The sequence below is a fragment of the Podarcis filfolensis genome (genome assembly GCF_964270895.1).
Source record: "Podarcis filfolensis genome assembly, chromosome: 13".
NCBI lineage: Eukaryota > Metazoa > Chordata > Lepidosauria > Squamata > Lacertidae > Podarcis > Podarcis filfolensis.
This window is the reverse complement of record NC_139615.1, coordinates 29,345,360-29,364,680: the sequence shown is the minus strand read 5'-3', so window position 1 is coordinate 29,364,680 and position 19,321 is coordinate 29,345,360. Positions and strand designations below refer to the sequence as shown.

The window sequence follows — 19,321 nt, the reverse complement described above, 5'->3', positions numbered from 1 at the left end:
TTTAAAAAATGAGAGATCTACCCGGGAATTTCATGATGAATAAGGATTTGAACCCAGAACTCCCTGGTTTAAACGTTCTATCCACTGACTAGAGAATATGCCAGGCTCACTCCAAACAGTCTGAGACTCCTTATTGTGCTCAAGATGAAGGTCACCCACAAATGCAAAACTGGATCCTGTGAATCTAACAGCTGGGTGGTTTTAAGAGGTGGCACAAATATTTCGTAACAAGAACCACACAAACCTCTCTCTCAGTCCTTGCAATTCCATCCTATTCACACAGAAGTCTGTAGTAAAGATCGTTGGGAGAGCATGTTGCTCCAAACTTGCCGGATACCTAGTGGAGAAACGTTTATTTCTTCACCATTACATACTGGAATAACACAATAATAAAATGTTTTGTTAAAAACAGTGCGCACAAGGAATGCTTCCAGAGCTGGTTTGCTCAAAGCTCAAAACTGCCACCTGGTGGAAAGCTGAAAGATTATGTTTCACCAGAGACAATGGCAGATCCTCTATTAAAACAGCTGATGAGGGATGCAGCTGGGGTGCAAATGGGGTCATAGCTATACCTTTCTGGTTCAGGAGCAAACAGAAACCTGTCCTATCCCTTCCCCATTTTTTTAATGAAACCTGACAATCCTTCAATTTCTGAAAAGCACAGCCACTCTTCCTCCTCAGGCTGTTGGCGTCTCCGCCCCACTCCAAGAGAAAGCTGGGCCTGTTATTTTGCCTTGCCCATTGCACCCAAAACATATCTGATAGCACTTGTTTTGTGGCACTGAGCATTGATGCTTAGAACCCTCCTACTGAAACAACAGGCAAACCCTTTGTCACACATGCGTGCATGACCTGACCCAAAGCCCACAACCAAATACAGTGGTACCTCGGGTTACAGACGCTTCAGGTTACAGACGCTTCAGGTTACAGACTCCGCTAACCCAGAAATAGTACCTCGGGTTAAGAACTTTGCTTCAGGATGAGAACAGAAATCGTGCACCAGCGGCGCAGCGGCAGCGGGAGGCCCCATTAGCTAAAGTGGTGCTTCAGGTTAAGAACAGTTTCAGGTTAAGAATGGACCTCTGGAAATGAATTAAGTTCTTAACCCAAGGTACCACTGTAACAGAAGAAAATAACACTAATTTTTAAGGCTGGTTCACAAGTGTATGTACATACCGGGGTCAGTATGTGGCCTTTTCGAGCAGTTGTTGGGAGCCATGGCCCAGTGCCCTGGCAGAGTCCACCACTGGGCGGATGCCGTGCTCTGAAAATTGCCATTCAAATTTCCCACAATGCCCTGGAGTGAGACAGCAGCTGGGGCATTAGGGAGAATATAAACGGCAGCTCCAACCTCCAAGCTGTCCTGACTCCACCAGGTGAGGGTAGCTGATGGGTCTCAAAGCTTCGGCGAGTTAGCGACTTCACCTGCATGCGAAGACAACCTCTGGTGGATTGAGCGGACTAGACCAATAGTGGGTCCAACAGTCAAGAAGGCGGGTTCTGAAAGTGCCATAGAGGGAAGTGAGGGGCAGATGGGACTCGTCAACCTGGGAAAGGAGCCCATCTAGGAGAAGGAAAACTCTGATCCTAAACCTCCACTGCTTTGCCGCACAAAATAATTACAGAGGAAGCTCTTCTCTAAGCCGTGAGACGGTAAAGGGTTGCAGATCTTGGATAATAGGTCTTTAAAAAAAGAAAAAGAACCAACACGCTCAGAAGACAGTCATAAAAGAACTGGGAGGTATTTTATTAAAATCCAGCTAAAATTGTAACAAAAAGAAATCTGTACAATGCAAGGAAAAACAAAACAAATTAAATTAACTGACAACAACATTACAAAGGCAACTCTGTGAGGTTTAAGAAGGCACTTGACAAGCCAATTTGAACGTACCTATCGCTCTGTTTTAGAACCATGTCAGAAGGGAGCCAGTGCCTGCTAAGGTCTAGCGCACCATCTGAACAGTCAGTACCAGGCAAAAACAGAGCAATGCATGCTGGGAGCCTGGTTCTTAAGAGAGCCAATGTTCTGTGAGGAAAGGGTCAATGGCTTAAATTTGGTCCCATTGGGAAATCAGTGGCACTAAAAAAAAAACAAAAAACAGTTGGATAGATCACTTCCGTGTGTCTGTGTGTGTGTGTTTGCCTGAATAGCCAAAGTCACTGGCTCCCAGCATATCTGAGGCCACACTGGCAGAGCCTGGGGTGAAATCAGAAGCAGACGCTGTGCTGCTCACCTCTCCCACTTTTGCATGGAGGTTTGTTACGAAGCAGGGCTCTCCTAAAGCGAAGTACCATGGGGGAAAAACACAGCACCTTGGATTGGCTCAGAGGCACCCCATGCTCAGCCAACTGCGTTTGGGGTGGACTGGAAAGTTCTATGCAGGAGGTACCGGGAGGTAGAAGACCCCCAGCCTTGGAAGAATCTTAAACAAGGGCCAGGAGGGTGAGGTTCCAAGGCAGGGATCTTGTTGGAACACCATCAGGGGCGCATCTGCCGGTTCCAGACAGCCCACTTCAACCCTGGTGGGCGCAAGGAATCAGAACACGCACCCCTCACCTACAGAGGAATGCAGGGACCACACCGCTCATTCGAGCCCCTCTGTCTCTGTGAACAAAGAACACAGTGCGTTAAAGGAGTCCGTCCTCGGCCTTCGCAGGTGCAGGAATACTTGCCAAAATGCTGCTTGCGCTCTCCAGCGAAGTCATGCCACGATGCGCGTGCTCACTGCTGCCCCCTCCAGGATCCATGCAGCATGCACAAGAGTCCACCTGCCAGCTCCGGAACTTGGACGCAAGAGGAAGGGGAGGGGCATGCAGGAGAATCGGCGCCAACCCACCGGGGAGCCACAACAGCTCTCTCCTTTCCTATCCTTCTAACGCTCTTTGCAATGCCTTCTGGGAGCTGCCTGAGCTCTAGAGCCAAGCTTAGCGTTGTCAGCAGGCGAACGGCTGGACAGACACACATGGATGGGAGCAGAGGCAGCACATTGGAGACACAGAGAGGAGGGGGGGCGCAATGGCAAACAGGAAGGGGTGTGAAGGAATCCAGGAGGGAGGGTAGGAGTGTGGACACAGGACCAAGCCACACAGTAGGGAGAAAGGTCCGGCCTTTCAACGTTGCTATTAATAACCTTGGTCGGCCTTGTCGCCTTTCGATTTCGGCTCCTGCCACCACTGGGACAAAAACCCTTCTTCGTAGTCACCCATGCCCTCGAACTCGGCATCCGATGGCAGAGCCGGATCCTTCGCTCTCTCCTCACCATCGCTCACCTCCGCCTGAGGGAGGAAAGGAGAAGATGTCACACAAAGCATAACAGCTTGAGAGGGCAGAGTGTGTGCTGCTTCCACAGAATGAGGAAACTGGGCATAGAATCCCGTATCAAAAGATTACCAAGTTTCCAGTCCATATGACTGTCAAAATGTCTTCAAATCACACGGATAATGCCTGATGTAATCTTAGAAGCTGTGGCAAGGTGGAGGTTGATTGGAACTGAGCTGACTCCTCCAAGTACAGTCGTACCTTGGATCCCAAATGCCTTGCAAGTTGAATGTTTTGGCTCCCGAATGCCGCAAACCCGGAAGTGAGTGTTCTGGTTTGCGAACATTCTTTGGAACCTGAATGTCTGACGGGGCTTCCGATTGGCTGCAGGAGCTTCCTGCAGCCAATCAGAAGCCGCGCCTTTGTTTCTGAACATTTTGGAAGTCGAACGGACTTCCGGAACGGATTCCGTTCAGCTTCCGAGGTACCACTGTATAGACGAGCAGTGTGATATATTTATAGCAAAACATTATCTACAAATCAAGGTTGCCAACCTTTTTCTTTCTTTTTCTTAGCAAAAAAGGTAGCATCGTACCAAGCTATAATCAATTAGAAAACAAAACAATGTTCCTAGCATTTCCTGTATGTAAGGTAAGAACTCCATAAATCACCTAAGATCGTTTACAGATGTTTGTGAGATGAGCAAAACTCAAAGGAACTAAAAGGAGTCGGCTTCTCTGGATGCCAGGGCAGTGAAATCATGATTGCGTCTGTATCCTTTATGTTAATAGTGAACTCATTCTCCAAGTGCTGATACTCTGCTGGCCATCAAGCCTCATGAGAGGTATCAGCCGCCTTTGGAAAACCCCAATTAGAAGAAACATGGAGAATTTGTGTGTGAGAGAAGAAGAAGAGAAGGAGGAGAAAGGGAATAACTTAGAAAAGGCATGGCTGTCTTCCTGAACGGTACTTCACACTACGACATTAGTTTTATATATATATTCCCACGTGTAAATAATATCCAACACCTTGGTAGATCTGATGGGACAATTGCCACAATAAATCTGCACACTTTGCTGGTGCTGCAGGACTTGTTTTTGCTATGCCTTCTCCCATTTGGGAATACGATAACTGAATGCCTGCTTCTATTTCACATTTTATACTGCTGGGCTAGATTCTGCATGATTTCAAACCATATTTAATTTTATTTTTTGATAGACCACCTGAATGAAGCTCATGGGCCCCTAGTGGTCTGCAAACCGTAGCTTGGGAATGCCTGGCCTATCACCTTCCTATCCCCACTGCTCTTCCTGTGGCGTAGGTCAGGTCAGTTGATCGGCGGTTCCTGCAGCTACCTTTTTGACCCAGCCTTTACCTGCCTCTCACCTCTGACAGGTAGGCATGGCTTGGTCAAAATAGCCTGGAGGGTAAAATGGGGAGGCCCTGAGGTTACCCATCCCTGGGTTCACATTAGACAGAGACCGTGTGTGTGTGTGTGTGTGTGTGTGTGTGTGTGTGTGTGTGTTTCTGGCCCCAAGCCACCCAGGAAGCCAGGATATGAGCTTGGGCCTCTCTCATGAAGCATTCTGGCAGTCGCCGTGTCATCCTGCCTCTGGCCTTGTGGCCTCTCACCTCATCGTCTGGCTGGAGATACTGCCTGGCAAACTCCAAGAGCTTCTTCTGAGCAGATGTCTGGTTGTGGTAGCGCAAGGCCTCCTGTGAATGAGGCAGAAGTCAGTCGTCGGAGGACGGTAGGGTGGGAAGGGAGGCCCCTTCCCCCCTCAGCTACCTGACAAGAGGCTTTGCCCACCAAGGAGATAAGCTCCATAGGCAGAGCACGAGACTCAGGGCTGTGGGTTCGAGTCTGACTCTGGGAAAAAGATTCTTGCGCTGGAAGGGGTTCCCTTCCAACTCTGCAATTCTAAGTATGAAAACACTTTCCCAGCCGCTCTGTTAATTCAGCTCTGGGCACTGCACATCTGAGCACAGAAGCCCGGATCTTAGCTTTCATTTTAAAAGGAAGGAAGCTTCAAGACCGAATGACTTGAAAGTCTGGAGCCAACAGCTGCTGAAATCTCCAAAGGGGCTTGCGAGGTTTCCAGTGGTCATGGGGCTGATCTTTGGCCCTCCCCGTGACAAGAGGAAGCAGAAAAAAATGGGCAGAATGTGCCTAAGAATGCACAATGAGTTGCTCTGCACAATAGGTTGCACAATTTCTAATTTAATATAGAATCATAATTTTATTATTTATACCCCGCCCATCTGGCTGGGTTGCCTCAACCACTCTGTATTTTTAACGCCAAGGGATGTTGGAAACTTAATGTACCGTATTTTTCACGCAATAAGACGCACTTTCCCCCTCCTAAAAAGTAAGGGGAAATGTGTGTGCGTCTTATGGAGCAAATGCAGGCGGGAGGCTCTACTCAGCGCTCCCTTTAAAGAGCCGGGTGGAGCGTGTGTGCGGCTCTTGGGGGCTTTTCCCCGAGGAGGGAGAAGGGCAGTCCGTCAGTCCCTTCTCGGGGAAAAGCCCCCAAGAGCCACATACACGCTCCACGTGGCTCTTTAAAGGGAGTGTGGCTCTTGGGGGAGCCTTCTGCCTTAGCTGCGTGCAGCCCCTTCTAGGCAGGGGAAGCCTTTATCCTGCTGCCTGGGGGAGGCTGCGCACGGCTATCCCATAAGCCAGGACAGCAAGAGGCTATCCCAGAAGCCAGATCCCTCTTGCTGTTCTGGCTTCTGGGATTCAGAATTTTTTTTTCTTCTTGTTTTCCTCCTCCAAAAACTAGGTGCGTCTTGTGGTCTGGTGCGTCTTATAGAGCGAAAAATACGGTACATTTGGTTTTGCTGCAAAAGGCTACTCCTTCAGCCAGCCCCCTAGTCACGCCCTTACCGGCCGTGGGTTGAAGTCGCCTTCCTCCAGGTGCCAGCGCTCCCGATAGAAGCGGTAATAGACCAGATTCTGCTGCATGACCTCATCCCCAGGGTCAAAGAGCATATAGCTGGCCACACTCTGCACGGCATTCTTGATATCATTCACTGTGCAGAGAGAGAGAGAGAGAGGGCAAATTAGTGGGAGAAGCACTTCATTCACCCATTGTCTGTTGGCGAGAGCATGAACGCAGCTCCCACCTGCATATCAAGGATGACTGGTGGGTAGCATTTGGTGATTTTGCTATTTTATATTGTTTCGATTGGTTTGTGTTTTTTTGCAGAAATGTGCTGGTCACGTCTTTGGGGGGCTTTGGCCCAAAACGCAGTTTATAAATAAGTCATAATGTAACATACACATCATTTGGGAGCGAGGTAAAGGGGTAAGGGAGAAGAGAAAGACAGGGATAAAAATGTCCTCTAGGCCAGCTGGCATGTTGTGAGCCAGATCTAGCCCCCAAAGTAATTTTAGCCCCAGCTGGCCCTACCGATAGGTTACTCTGGGTGTTCTAATCCCACCCCTGCCCCCGGCAACGTCTCAGTCTATGACGTCACCTAGATGCAACTGTGGATATATCTGCAATATATGTTTAAAGCACTATTATACCACTTTAACAGCCAAAGCATTCTGGGAACTGGAGTTTGTTAATGGTGCTGAGAGCTGTCAGGAGAACCTACAGTGGTACCTCAGGTTACATACGCTTCAGGTTACAGACTCTGTTAACCCAGAAATAGTGCCTCAGGTTAAGAACTTTGCTTCAGGATGAGAACAGAAATCGTGCTCTGGTGGTGTGGCAGCAGCAGGAGGCCCCATTAGCTAAAGTGGTGCTTCAGGTTAAGAACAGTTTCAGGTTAAGAACGGACCTCCAGAACGAATTAAGTACTTAACCTGAGGTACCACTGTATTTGTATTGCAGAACTACACTTCCCAGAGTTTCATGGATACAGGGATCGACTGTCAAACCACTCTGGGAATTGCAAAAACATCAGAGAGATTGGGATGCCACAATGAGTGGAGGAATAGGAAACTCTAATTCTCTTAAGATGTTAGGAATCTGATAAACCTGGTGGACTATTTTTATCTTTTGTTATGCTGGTGGCATTCTGCAGCTTAGGTGATTTTTCGTTTTTCCTTTAATTTTTTTTTTATAAAAAAAATATACTGCTTGATTCCAGTAAAGCCTCTAAGCAGCTTACAAGAAAGATTACAATAATAAAAAGCCAGTTAATGCGGCAGAAGAAATTCTCATATACGCATTTAACGTGGGTGAAAATATTTTCTTGATTGTTTCTTGTTGTTTTTGTTTTGATGGAAAAATCACTTAAAAAATAAAAGCCAGGTTTTAAAAATATATTTTTTTAAAAAAATACATTTAAAGATAAGCTTAATTAACAGTAAAAATAAATAAATAATGAAACACACATGTCAACATCTAAGGCACAGTGAAGGTGTCAAGTGGCAGGGAGTTCCAAAGTGTAGATACTGCCACAGTGGCGTAGCGTGGGTTGTCAGCACCCGGGGCAAGGCAAGTAATTTGCGCCCCCTAACCCGTGGATTTGTGCCCCCTAACCCGTGGATTTGCGCCCCCTAACCCTAACCCCCAGATGTTGCGCCCGGTGCGGCCAGCCCCCCCTGCACCCCCCACGCTACGCCACTGTACTGCCACACTGAAAAGATCGATTACTTACCAGTGCATAATGAGCATTTGGTACAGTGCCAGTTCCGCAGATTGAAATGGAGTGTGTGGGGCACAGGACAAGAAACCTCTGCCCTGGGATAGGGGCGAGGAGAAGAGGGAATGCTGGCCAGATCCTAAACTAGAGAATTCCACAACAATCTGCTAGTTACCCGACCAACCCTCCCCGAAGCAACATTCCTCCCCACCCTGAGGACTCACACTTGTAGTACGCAAACTGAAGGTAGTGATACATCGTGGCCACAAACTTCTCCACAAAGTAGCCGCCTACATTTGGGATCAAGTCGGTTTCGCAGTCTACTTTGCACTGCAGGACATCGACAAAGTGATCTGGAGAGAGGGTGGGTAGAGGAAGGAAGGAATCCACAAGGTTAAACATTTATATCAACTGATGGCTGCCAGGTAGCTAGGAAGCTTCAGAGATTTTATCACCCTTTGTAACCATTTATGGAATTGTCTTCTGCAGCTAACTTTTAATTTGCTCAACAGGCAAATGTATGCAGCTGTAACAGCCTCCCCACTTTTCTGGAAGCTAACTTCCCCATACCTAACCCCACAGTTTCCACTTTCCTTGGATATGTCTGGGTTTGGCTCCCGTTTAGCTCTCTCAAAGGAATGAGCCAAGTTGAGACCTTGGACCAAGTCATAGTTTACTATGACAAGAATGAATGATCACACATAAGTTTGTGGATGCCTGTAAAAGGTAAAGGTAAAGGACCCCTGGACGGTTAAGTCCAGTCAAAGGTGACTATGGGGTTGCGGCGCTCATCTCGCTTTCAGGCTGAGGGAGCCGGCATTTGTCCACAGAGCTTTCCGGGTCATGTGGCCAGCATGACTAAACAGCTTCTGGTGCAACAGAACACCATGACGGAAACCAGAGCGCACGGAAACGCCGTTTACCTTCCCGCCACAGCGCTACCTATTTATCTACTTGCACTGGTGTGCTTTTGAATGGCTAGGTTGGCAGGAGCTGGGACAGAGCAATGGGAGCTCATCCCATCACGGGGATTCGAACCGCCGACCTTCCAATCAGCAAGCTCAAGAGGCTCAGTGGTTTAGACCACAGCACCACACTGGATGCCACCAGAAACAGCCACCAGGCTAATGAGAGCTCGGAATAGAACAAGGACAGACTGCAATGCCTACCTGAATAATGGCTGACCTTCCCTCAGTGGCCTTCCTTTGTTGTGATGGCAGCCGTCACTGCCCTTACCTTTAATGGCTGCCCCTTCCCCAGTGCCCTCACCTGCAATGGCGGGGTAGAAATCCTTAAATTCACGGAGTTCGTAGCTGCCTTCACAGCCAGTCAAGCAGTTCTCGTAGGCCTTGTAGTACTGAGACAGGGCGTGCTCCATGTCGGCAATGCTGCTCCGGAAATCTCCAGCGTTGTAAAGTTTCACCGCTCGCACAAAAACAGTCTGAAAACAGGGAGGAGGGAGACTGGCAGGTCAGGTTGAACAAAGAAGCCCACAGACCTGGAACTTAACAAGGAATGGCCATAAAAGGGCGAATCCCCATTGAGCCTTCTTTTTCTTCTCTTAATTTAAAATATTTTTAGGCTGTCATTTTTTAAGTCCAAAGGCCTTCCAAGGCCTGCACAAGATAAAAACATACATATATATTATTATTCTTTATTCATTCACAAAGCATTTTCTGTGAGGTGTTCTGAAGGGATCTGCAGCGTACAGAACACAGCAAATAGATAAACCAGTGGCAAACAAGAAAACAGCCAGCCGGCCCCCAATTATTGAAATTCGGTAACAAAACTAAAACCAACAACGGCCCAACAATGTAGCCTGTTTTAAAAATGCTGAGTTGGTTGTCCGTTTGTTTCTGGGCCCATTCAATGTGCTCACAGTAGTATTTTAGAGCCCTAAATGACGTAGACCCCAAATATCTGAATACCTTCTTCCTCACAGAGCCTCTCAGGTGTTAAGATCGACAGAGGAGGCTCTCTTGGTAGTTGGGGGGTTGGCAACCCTGAGCCTCCTTTAAACATTTTTGCCTCCACATGGAAATAACATACAGAGAGGGTTCATGGTGCCTTCTAGATCCCGGATGTTCATTGGATTCTAACTTCACAGAGTTAGTTTTCTGGGTTCCTCAAAAAGTACCATGACATTTAAGCACCTTATGTAGTGCTTTCCCCAAATTGCCCTTAGCTTACTTGGTCCATGGTTACTTTTCAGAGTTTTAGAAAAAGACAGATTCTAGCCAATGTAAGGACAGAGACTGTAGATAGATAAGAACTTGACTTTGTATGCAACACAGTTTTTGACCAAACTGAATAAATGCACCCAAGTCCACCATCATATTAAGCTGGGAGAGGAATCCATTTATTGAATGAACCGTCATTCTCCAATATAAAATTGCCTTCCTGTACTTCTGCCACTTGTGGGCGGAGGGAAAATGTTCTCTTGGTTCTCTACACATCCAACTCTATCCAGCTCCCTATTTTGTTCATTTTCCAGCCAGGTAAGCACTACAGATTGGTTCAGCCTTCTTTTTGGCCCACAGAGGCTTGCAGAAACCAGCAGGCCCACCCTCCACAACAATGGACACCTTTCGCCTGCCACAAAAACACTTGATTCTTTGCCCCTGTGTACATCCAAGCCCTTGAAGGCAGGGATAGGGAACCAGAGGCCTTCTGGATGTTGTTGGGACTCCAATTCCCATCAGCCTCAGCCAGTGTGGCCAATGGCCAGGGATGATGGCAGCTGGAGTCCAGGAGACTTTTGGAGCTCTCCTATAAGGCTTCCGACTGTGGTCCCGCTCCAGGAAATAAGATCCCTCTTTCCCCAGCCACCCCCAAAAACCTCCCTTGCTCCATTCACCTCATAGGGCTGTGCTTCCAAGTCTATGAGGTACTCGTCCACATCGACCATAGTTTTGTAATAGTTCATGTACTTTTGGGTCATCTCGTGCTTGGGGTTCTTCTGCAGGAAAGTATGCGCGGCCGACACGGCTTTTTCAATCTTATTTGCCTAGGGAAAACAAGGGAAAGTAGTTCAAGCAGAGGGTTTCATGCTTTCCAGACCCACCTGCATTTGGTGGGTCCACTTCCAAATTTATTTTACCATATATGGCAATAGGTAAAGGGTAAAGGGGACCCCTGACCATTAGGTCCAGTCGTGGACGACTCTGGGGTTGCGGCGCTCATCTCGCTTTATTGGCCGAGGGAGCCGGCGTACAGCTTCCGGGTCACGTGGCCAGCAGGACTAAGCCGCTTCTGGCGAACCAGAGCAGCGCACGGAAACACTGTTTACCTTCCCGCCGGAGCGGTACCTATTTATCTACTTGCACTTTGACATGCTTTCAAACTGCTAGGTTGGCAGGAGCAGGGACCGAGCAACGGGAGCTCACCCCGTCGCGGGGATTCGAACCACCAACCTTCTGATTGGCAAGTCCTAGGCTCTGTGGTTTAACCCACAGTGCAATGCTGCTGTTTAATTTGGCTATTTCCGCATATTCCATGACCTTGTACTGCCACTCTTCTACTGTTGGCAATTGTTGTTGCTTCCAATTCGACAACAGGGCGATGAAACATTCCAAAAAGAATGGGAAAAGTTTATTTTATACATAGGATAAGGTGAAATAGTGAAATCAGTAGAATGGAAATAAATCTCATAATGGGAAATTAAAAGAAACTTCATTGGATGTTAAATGACAATATGAATTAAAATGTAAAATACAATCAAGGTAACTAATTGTATCTGTAAATGAATATAAACAAACAACAAGACGTGTATATACAGAAAAATTTATTTGTATATAGACACTGTATGGATAAAGTTGAAAGAAGAAGAACAACAATACACAAAATCGATAAAGACAATGCGAAAAACTTAAGAGATGACATAAAAAACCCAGAAGAAGGAAGGAGGGAAGTCAACTCTTAGGAGTAAATGTAAATGTAAAGTAAGGTGTATATGTATAATATGTAATCATAAAATCAATAAAGATTATCTTAAAAAATAAAATGCTGCTGTTGCAATCAGGATTAGATCAGGTTGTCATTCAGCGAGAAGACATATGGTTTAAGGACCCCCAGATGTTATTGGACTCCAACTCCCATCAGCCCCTGCTGGCATGACCTATGCAAAGGCAATTGCGGTTCTTAAGACTAGGGACTGGAACAAAGTTTTGAAAATTTTCACTAAATATTACGCAGTTTGCACCTTCTTTGAAACAAATGCAGACTGTAAGGGATTATGTGTGCATTTGTGGGATTGCATTGCCCCAGATCCTCAATTTTCTGAAATTTACCTAAATGTTTTTGAAAAAATTGGTCCCGTTTCTATTTTTTCCATACAAAATATTGTTGCTAGCTTCAGAACACAACTAATCTCCATTCCTTTCTGAAGGGGAGGTTGGGCTGTTGTTGGTCTAGAAGCAAATAGAATCGAACAGAATCTGCTCTGGAAGTCCATTTGACTTCTGAAACGTTCAGAAACCAAAGTGCAGCTTCTGATTGGCTGCGCAGCCAACAGGAAGCCGCGGAAGTCCCGTCAGACGTTTGGCTTCCAAAAGAACGTCCGAAAACCGGAACACTCACTTCTGGGTTTGCGGCATTCGGGAGCCAGAGCCAAGCTGTTTGGGAGCTGAGGTAGGCCTGTACCAAGCAATGGTTTGGTTTGCATCTTACGGCCTAGAAATGGGCTTTCCTTCTTGGGCAGGGGAAGAGGAAAGAAAGAATGTTATGCTCTTCATGAAATACTAATGGAGTGTGATCACATAGCAGAGCCATTATCTGGAACGAAAGTGTCCCCTCTGAGATCATGCAGGCGAATAAAAGGACGGTGAAACCTGAGACACAACATAAAAAAATAAGTTATAGAAAAAAGAGATAATGGCTTGCATACCTATGTGCTCAGAGGAAAGCAATCCCTACAAACGGGGAGTTTTAAAAAGCAGACTTCCATACCCATTAAACTAAAAGCCCCTGAGTCAGCAGCACGGAACTGCCAGGCTGCCATCCAGTGCCAACACTTGAAGTTAAAAAACACATTTGCCACCAACAGTTGCATTCTCTCTCTCTCTCTCTCGTCTGAAAAGTTCCACTAAGTTCATGCCTGCTGTTCTCATCATGGTGTCAAATGCCAGGATGGTGACGTGGGAAGGAAAGCTCACCACTGGGAGCATCTCATCTGTTCCAGAGGGAAGAAAGGAGCTACTGTATTCAGGGTGCAGAAAAGCACAGGGACAACCTACTATCTCTGCTGGTTTTCTTGGATTCTCCTCCAGGCCATTTGGTGGCACTGGGAAGAGAGATGCGGATTTTCAAAACCTTTTTCTTTTCTTTTGCCCTCACCTGTCTAAAACAGCCCTCTCTTTAGCCAATTCTGCCCTCGCATTTTCTTTTTAAAAAATGTATCTCTGCAAATTTTCTGGTGCAAGTTTTTTTTTTTTTTTGGAGAGAGGAAGTTTCTAATGAGGTCTAGAAACTGGCTTTTTTTTTAAAAAAAGTAAAGTATTAAAAACCTAAGTTCTTTCCAATAGTAGTGAAGCTGACTTTACAAAGGCCATATATGACCTGGTTTTAAAAAGTCCCATTTGCACCTGCATGGACTTCTTGACAATACAGCCGTACCTTGGTTTTCAAACAGCTTAGTTCTCGAATGTTTTGGCTCCTGAATGCTGCAAACCCAGAAGTGACTGTTCCGGTTTGTGAACTATTTTTGGAAGCCGAATGTCCTACGGGGCTTCCAATCGGCTGCGGGAGCTTCCTGCAGCCAATCAGAAGGCGTGCTTTGGTTTCCGAACATTTTGGAAGTTGAATGGACTTCCGGAATGGATTCCGTTTGACTTCCAAGGTACAACTGTACTGGCAGTGAGGCCGGGAATACAATGGAGAAGGGGCCCCATCCACAGTACCCTGCCCTTCCAACAGTTTCCTCTCCATGGGGCGTCTGAATACACTTTGTGGGTGGACAGCAGAAGGGGCTTAATTTGAATCAGAAGGGTCGTGGGTGAAAGCTATGCATCTAGGAGGTCCCACCTTGAGATGCCAGAAACCCAGGACCTTCTGCATGTAAATCCCTGAGCTACAGTCCTTCCCAAAGGTCAGCAGCAAAGAGGCGAGAGCAGTGCTAGAAACTCAGACTCTCAGAAACTCAAACTAATTGCCAAATGGCACCTTAAACAGAGGTTGCCTTCCTTCGCTTCCTTCAAAGGAATTGAAAAGACTGTTCATGTACACTACTAGAGCTGCCAGGATGCTGCTTGCCCAGAGTTGGAAAGGTGACAAGATGCCTACGAAGGTGGACTGGCAGATGAAACTACTGGACTATGCAGAAATGGCAAGACTGAACAGGAAAATCAGAAATCGGGAGGATCAAAACTTCAACGGAGAATGGGACAAATATAGATTGTATTTAAAAGAACACTGTAAACACTCTAACTCTTTGGCAGGCTTTAAATAACCCTTGCAATGTTACAAAGACTATGGGGGAATGTAATTTGGATGAATTTATAATATGCAGTTGACAAAGGTATTGAAAGAACCCATGGAATGGAGGGGGGAAGTCCTAAGATTCAGAAGAATCTTGTTTTAATTTTAATATCCACAAGAATTTCAGTTGTGTGAATGAATTTGTAAAACCAAATAAAAATTATTTTAAAAAATAAATAAACCTAGGTTGCGGTTGCCACAGCAGAATGCCTAGGCACCTTTTTTGCATTGTGATGATGATAATGATGATTTTCTATACCACTTTATATTTTAAAGGGAAAAAAAATCTCAAAGCAGTTTACAACACATTAAAACCTCAAATAAAACAATCCAGAATAAAACAAATTCAAGCTTCAAAGAAAAAAATAATTCAGAGCCTTCTCCTTTTGCTTTCCCCATATTTATTCACCTACTTACTTTATATAGCTGCCCCATAGCAGAACTACTCTAGGAAGCCAGTGTGGTGTAGTGGTTAGCGTGTCAGACCAGAACCTAGGAGATCAGGGTTCAAATCCCCACTTCAGTCATGAAGCCCACTGGGTGACCCTGGGCCAGTCACTGCCTCTTAGCTGAACCTACCTCGCAGGTCATTGTAGAGATTAACTGAGGGGGGGGCGGGTTGAACCATGTACACCTTGGAGAAAATGGTGGGATATAAATGCACTGAATAAGCTCTTCTGCTTACTTGCTTAAGAGAGCTGGAGAGGCCAGCTAGATGGAGTTGTCAGTTGCTAACCTGGCATCCAAAGATTTCCACAGGGTTGCAACTGGACCTGCACCAGTCACTAATTTCTAATACTAGGCAAGAGAAACAGAATCCAACACCCACCCGCCCCGTCTGTGTGTTTTCCAGCAGGTGCAGGAGAACCTGGATAGGAGAGACAGTGTGGAAAACCCCCCAGCAACCCACAGTGAGGCCTACTGCCCTCCTGAAACCAGCCCACCACACTCTAGATCATGGGTAAGCAAACTAAGGCCCAGGGGCTGGATCTGGCCCAATTGCCTTTTAAATCCGACCCACGGATGGTCTGGGAATCAGCGTGTTTTTACATGAGTAGAATGTGTGCTTTTATTTAAAATGCCTCTCTGGGTTATTTGTGGGGCCTGCCTGGTGTTTTTACATGAATAGAATGTGTGCTTTTATTTAAAATGCATCTCTGGGTTATCTGTGGGGCATAGGAATTCATTCATTTCTCTCCCCCCCCCCCCAAAAAATATAGTCTGGCCCCCCACAAGGTCTGAAGGAGAGTGGATCGGCCCCCGGCTGAAAAAGTTTACCGACCCTTGTTCTAGATCATGTGATGTACATTGCAGAGCACACCTCCAGGCCCAAAAGTACACAAAAATCTGGCATCTTCCCAAAAGTCTAGCCGCTTTCCTAGCATCACTTTGGTACACAGACAAAGGGTTAAACAGCCTGGAAACTCCACCAAGAGAGACAGCCAAGGAACAAGAAGTCCAGGGAAGATCAGAAGTGAATCTGATCATCTCTCCGCAACTGTGTCCACCTCCTCCAGGAGTCTGAAAGCTGTGGGACGTGGCATCTGAAATGCCTCTGGTCCAGGAAAGCCAGGGGAGGCTACCTCATTGGTGAAGGAGATTTGCGGGGTGGGGGGAGAAAGAGAAGGGGAGGAGAGACCAGAAGCTGCTGGCAAAAGGCACTGCTTTGCTCATCTAACGCTCCTCCTGGAGGCCCAGATTTAAAGAGCCAGGCTGTCTGGATTAAGCTACTTAAAAGAGAAAGGGTCCTGGGAGTGCGGGGAGAAGGAAAAAGAGGCAAAGAAAAGGAGGAAGTGAACAGTTTCCTCACTGGCAATGTAGCACCTTTCGGGTTTGGAAAGGCAGGGATGGGGAATAAGATGCACACAGCACACTGTTCAACAGTTCACAAAAATCCCAGCTCGGAAAGTGCATAGGAATGAGCACAAACTCCTCATCTGCAGATTGTCACGTCCGAGGCTGTTGCGAAGCCTCCCAAATGGAAGGCTGTCAGGGGAGGTGACTGTTTCACGCTAATACCAAGTGACGTGGGCTTTGAACGGGATACGTACGAAACTTGAATGAAGGATGACTTGGGAGTGCTGAGAGCAGTGGGGCTTGTTGGTGGTGGGGGGCTTGCTTGAGGCAGGTCTGTCTCCTGCTCTTGACTTGCTCAAAGGGCCCCAAGCAAAGGAATGTCTTCAGAGGGAAACAGCACACATCTTGAACTTCCATATTAGAAATACTGTACAGCGGTACGTTGGTTCTCGAACTTAATCTGTTCCAGGAGTCTGTTCGACTCCTGAAACAGTTCGAAAACCAAGGCGCGGCTTCCGATTGGCTGCAGGAGCTTCCTGCACTCAAGCAGAAGCCGCGCCGGAGGTTTGGCTTCCGAAAAGGTTCATAAACCAGAACACCTACTTCTGGGTTTGCAGCGTTCAGGAGCCGATTTGTTCAACCACTAAGCCGTTCGGGAACCAAGGTACCACTGTACTGTGAGCCTGTACTGTTACATTGTAACACATAATGATCACTCATTAGGCAGTGTGTGAACACGTGTTGAGGAATCATAGCCTGCGAAGACCATGAAGTATGGTGCTCTGGGAGGGGAATCTACATGAAACAAATCACACAAGTGAGTTTTTCATTCAGGGGACAGGAACTGGCTATAGTTCCTTGACACTGTAACCTTTCCACATGCAGGATTCAGTATCTTTGCAGAAGAGAAAGTACCTTCCCTGAAAGCTGGATAGCTCAGTTGGTTGGAGCGCGTGAAGGAAGGCCATAATATGAGAAGCAACCCATAGATAAGGTCCCCTGATGTGCATTGAAGGGGCCAGCAGAAGTAACACGCCTTGGATGTTTTCTACTGGTCACTCTGAACCCCAGATCCGAAGAAGCTATGGAAACATTAGCTGAGAAAGAGGCTCCGGTGCAAACCTGGAGGCCGAACAGGAGCTTATTTTGCTCTTAGAAATATTGAAGGGGTTCTGGGAACACAAGAGTACTGAGAAGGCCCTTAGATCCTGTGTGGTGGCATCTTTTAATGAAATGCATTGTCTCCAGAGGAAGAGATGTGAAAACCCACATCTGGAAAGAACTCCCTTTGTCTATAAACTTTTCCTGCCTGATATCTGATGGTTGGGAACTCTCTGTAGCCAACAGGGAAAGAAAAGCGCATTGTTTCATCTAAGGACTATTCCAATCAGTTCTTCTTTCCTGTATTTCAGGGGTAAGATCTGCCCACTGAAAACAGATGTCCTGCCTCTGCTTTTACTAAAACACACCGGACAGTCAACCACCTCTGGGAACCATCAGTACTTCTTACAATGCTTACAACAGGGGTCAGCAAACTTTTTCAGCAGGGTGCCGGTCCATTGTCCCTCAAATCTTTTGGGGGGCCAGACTATATTTTTTTTTGGGGGGGAATAAATTCCTATGCCCTACAAATAACCCAGAGATGCATCTTAAATAAAAGGACACATTCTACTCATGTAAAAACACACTGATTCCTGGACAGTCCATGGGCCGGATTTAGAAGGCGATTGGGCCGGATCTGTCCCCCGGGGCCTTAGTTTGCCGACCCATGGCTTACAATATTTAGATCATAGAACTGTAGGGCTGGAAGGGATCTTGGGGATCATCTAGTGAGTCCAGCCCTCTGCAGTGCAGGAATATACAGCTGTCCCATACTGGAGGATCGAACCTGAAACCATGGCATTATCAGCCCTGTGCCCAAACCAACTGAGCTACCCAGACTGTCTACCATATGCTTTGAATATTATTTTTGTATGTCGCTTAGATGTTGTTCTGTTTAGAAGTGATTTTAATTAACTAATATTTTGATTGAAACGCAATTAATTGACATGGTTTCCAAGAAAGCCTCGAGACGTCCCCCTGCGCGCGCTCCCCGTTGGCTCACCTTGAAGAGCGCGTAGTGCAGGTACTGGTAAGGGGTGCGGCGCTGGAAGTCGCGCAGCGTGTCTACGGGCGGGTAGCTGAGCTGGAAGGCGGGCAGGCTGCGCTTGCACCTCCGCAGGCACGAGGCGCGCTGCAGGACGAGCCCGAAAAGCTCCATCTCCCGGCGCCACTCATCCGCCGCGCCCCCGGCCGGCTCTGCAAACTCCGCGCCGGGCCGTGCGCCCTCGCCGAGCGCGGCGGCGGCGCCTTTCTCGTCTTCTCCATGCGCCGGGGTGCCCTGGACGCCCTCTGCAGGCTCTCCAAAAACGGCACCCTCTCCAAACTTCTCGCTGGCGGCGCACTCCTTGTGGCAGTGCGCCTCGCTGTCCCGCAGCAGGCGATGGAGGCGCAGGCTCGCCTCCAGGTAGCGGACGCTCTCCCGCCAGTTCTCGGCCTCGTACTGCTCCAGCGCGTAAGCGTAGGCGCTCTGCAGAGGCATCAGCTCGGCTTCGGGGAAGCCGCGGAAGCTGTACTTCTCATACTGCGCGCCGCCTTCAGGCGCCGCCGTGGCCAGGAGCACGAAAGCCAGCAGGAGCCCCCGGCTTCGCCGCTCCATGCCGCCCAAGCAGCCGGCGGCTCGGTGCTCGAGAGCTGCTGCCCAGCCGCTTGGAGGCCCATCGGGAGTCTCCGGGAAGCAGGGGGAAGGAAGGAAGGCGGCGCGGGACAGCCCAGGCGGATTCCGCAGGGTCTTAGCGCGCCCGGGATAAGTTGGGGGCTCCGCCCACCAGTTTCTTCCTCCGACTCCATGAGTAGGGCTGGAGTTCTGGAAAAAGTGAGGCCGATCAAGACTGTATTATCCCGCGCCCTGAACTGAGGCATCCCAGAAGCTACCGAGTTGACGTTGCTTGTTGTGGGAGAGACCAAGGTTCTCTTCTCCCAAGACCTATCTTGCTGCTGGCATCATTCATGACGGATCGATAGATCATATTTGTACCCCAATCCATTCAGAACAATGTGTATGAATGACAAAAAAGAAATGCAATGCAAAGTTACATTACAGCCTAACACAACAAGCAAGCTAAAAACAGTCAGAGAAAAGCAGGTCAACAG

General features: G+C 47.6%; 1 protein-coding gene across 1 annotated transcript; it reads right to left on the bottom strand.

The window, feature by feature from the left end:
- Positions 1 to 1,726: 1,726 nt before the first annotated feature.
- On the bottom strand, positions 1,727 to 19,321 carry LOC310747822 (endoplasmic reticulum protein SC65-like). The gene is given in 9 exon segments (XM_083583082.1): positions 1,727 to 2,605; positions 3,132 to 3,276; positions 4,892 to 4,975; positions 6,147 to 6,292; positions 8,083 to 8,211; positions 9,128 to 9,299; positions 10,716 to 10,865; positions 18,234 to 18,922; positions 18,925 to 19,321. Coding segments are annotated over 9 exon segments (1,701 nt in total). The 5' UTR covers positions 19,091 to 19,321; the 3' UTR covers positions 1,727 to 2,585.